This window comes from Asparagus officinalis, chromosome 5 (assembly GCF_001876935.1).
Source record: "Asparagus officinalis chromosome 5, Aspof.V1, whole genome shotgun sequence".
In the NCBI taxonomy this organism is placed as follows: domain Eukaryota; kingdom Viridiplantae; phylum Streptophyta; class Magnoliopsida; order Asparagales; family Asparagaceae; genus Asparagus; species Asparagus officinalis.
The window spans coordinates 90,006,827-90,008,938 of record NC_033798.1 but is presented as its reverse complement, the minus strand read 5'-3'; the positions used below and the strand labels follow the sequence as shown (position 1 = coordinate 90,008,938).

The 2,112-nt window shown below is 37.3% G+C and overlaps 1 protein-coding gene across 1 annotated transcript in view; it reads right to left on the bottom strand.

The window, feature by feature from the left end:
* LOC109842147 (abscisic acid and environmental stress-inducible protein-like) overlaps positions 1–2,112 on the bottom strand; it is a 3,267-nt gene continuing 1,155 nt past the window's right edge. Inside the window, exons 3-5 of the mRNA XM_020411054.1 lie at positions 425–486; positions 281–310; positions 1–204 (exon numbers count right to left, since the gene is read on the bottom strand). Of these exons, the coding sequence (XP_020266643.1) occupies positions 1–204; positions 281–310; positions 425–486 (296 nt within the window). The remainder of the gene's footprint in view (positions 205–280; positions 311–424; positions 487–2,112) is intronic.

The window sequence follows — 2,112 nt, the reverse complement described above, 5'->3', positions numbered from 1 at the left end:
TTATAAGAGAGAGCTGCTGGTTGTGGGCCACACTCGCACGTCTTCTTGCCACCCGCACGTCTTCGTAACCACTTCATTCACGTGGTGCCCCCCCACGTTATGTTCACAATCCTCAAACACAATCGCCCTCTTTTGTATGGAACTCCATTCACCATCCTTCATCCCTTCAGGCTTTTTCTCCCCTAAAGCTTGTTCAACACCCTGCTGCACAAGTAGATCATGAACTATGTACTGTCATACTATAAAATTTGTCTTGTTGTTGAATAGGAGAATATCAAACTTCAGACCTGAAGATGTCATCATCTTCTAACTACAACCAAATTCAAATTAGTCACTGTAGAAGTTGAATTTGGTAGGACCAACATAAAAACTAAACTCAACACATAAAAAAAACCCTAGGGACTCCTAGATCATCAAATTCTACCTCTAATTCCCTGATCAGCAAATAAATCAATCTGCACCGTCGATTGGGCAGAACACCAAACACTGCATAGCGTGAAACACCAAAATACCAATAGCAGATCCCAATACATGATCCTCAAAAGCACGTGAATTTTTCTCTGCTCGGTCCTTGTGCAGGATATTCTTTTCCTCCCTATTCTTTCATCCGCTACAAGTTTTCAGGCTAACTAACCCTTTTTAATAAGGAAAACTTTCCTTTGACCCCAACACCAATTAGTACTACAATAGTGTATGGTCCTCTCGTTCACTCGACGTCGATCACCGCGCTTTGATCGCCAACACCTTCTCCAATCACAAACTACTCGAAGCTCCATGAATCGTCACCGTTCTGATACCACTTGTTGTTATTTTTAGATTTCGTAAAAATCTCAAAAATCACCAAGCACAACAAATAAAATCACACAAGATTTACAGTAGAAAACCCTCAATAGGAAAAGATAATGGGATCAAGAATAATTCATTATCACCACCAGATTATAATCTTTTCCCTGGATAAAGATTGCGAAGCCCTCTTTCTTACAATACCCTTGAACCTAGTTACACTCCCTGTTAAAACCTGATTAAAAAAATACTCTCTCTCTCTCTCTCTCTCTCTCTCTCTCTCTCTCTCTCTCTCTCTCTCTCTCTCTCTCTCTCTCCTTGAACCCAATTAAACTCTGTTAAACCATGAGTATAAGAATATTCTCTCTCTCTCTCTCTCTCTCTCCAAAAAACCTAAAATATGGTGTAGTCTTATTTAAAAACACCACTGAATTGCCCACCAAGTCAACTTGGCCTCCAAGAAAATTACTAGGACTAGGCCTAGACTTCAAATCCAGATATAACTAGAGTTTGCGTCGGCACCCAGCATAAAGTACCATTTATGACTTATTTACAGAGGGGAAAAGTTAAATTAACCTCTTTCTTCTGTCTTATCAATCTCATGAGGGTTTTATTTGAATTCTGATAGGTCAACCATTTATGACTTATTTTATATAGTAATAATAAGTGTAGTTTATGAGAAACGATATGTTAATTACATTAAAAATGAGTTATAATTGAATATAAATAATGATTCCTCTACGTCGTCGCAATGAGAGGATCCAAATGACCAAATTCATATTTGATTCCTTAATGACGGCTACATTTAGGTTTTCATATATATGACCTACTAACTTCCTCCAAAAATAGATCATCGATATTGGTAGGCAATTATTACTGAGATTAGTCAAGAATGCTGAATACGAACTCTGTAAATATTTATGTCTTCAAAAAAGCGCTATCAAGGTTTAGATAACAAACACCACTGATCAAAGTCGAACTGATTCAAACACAAAAGTTGAAAGAGCTCTTTATTATGTAAAAGAAATTAGCTAGATCAATACAAGTGGAAAGAGTTTATAATTGAATATATAGGTCCAGCCTTGATTACATAAAGATAAATATGTAGTGGTAGATCCACTCATTTTCGTCCCACACCTATTATTCATTCTCCACATGCATTATACTTTCACACTTATTTTCCTACTATTATATTATCATGCATGGACAATATGTAGCTACAAGAACATGCAAAATAATACATAGCCTTTCACTAGTAACATACATATTGCCATTGGCAAGGCCGAGAGTGTTTAGGTTCACCTCCTCCACCTCCGGGATATCCACCTC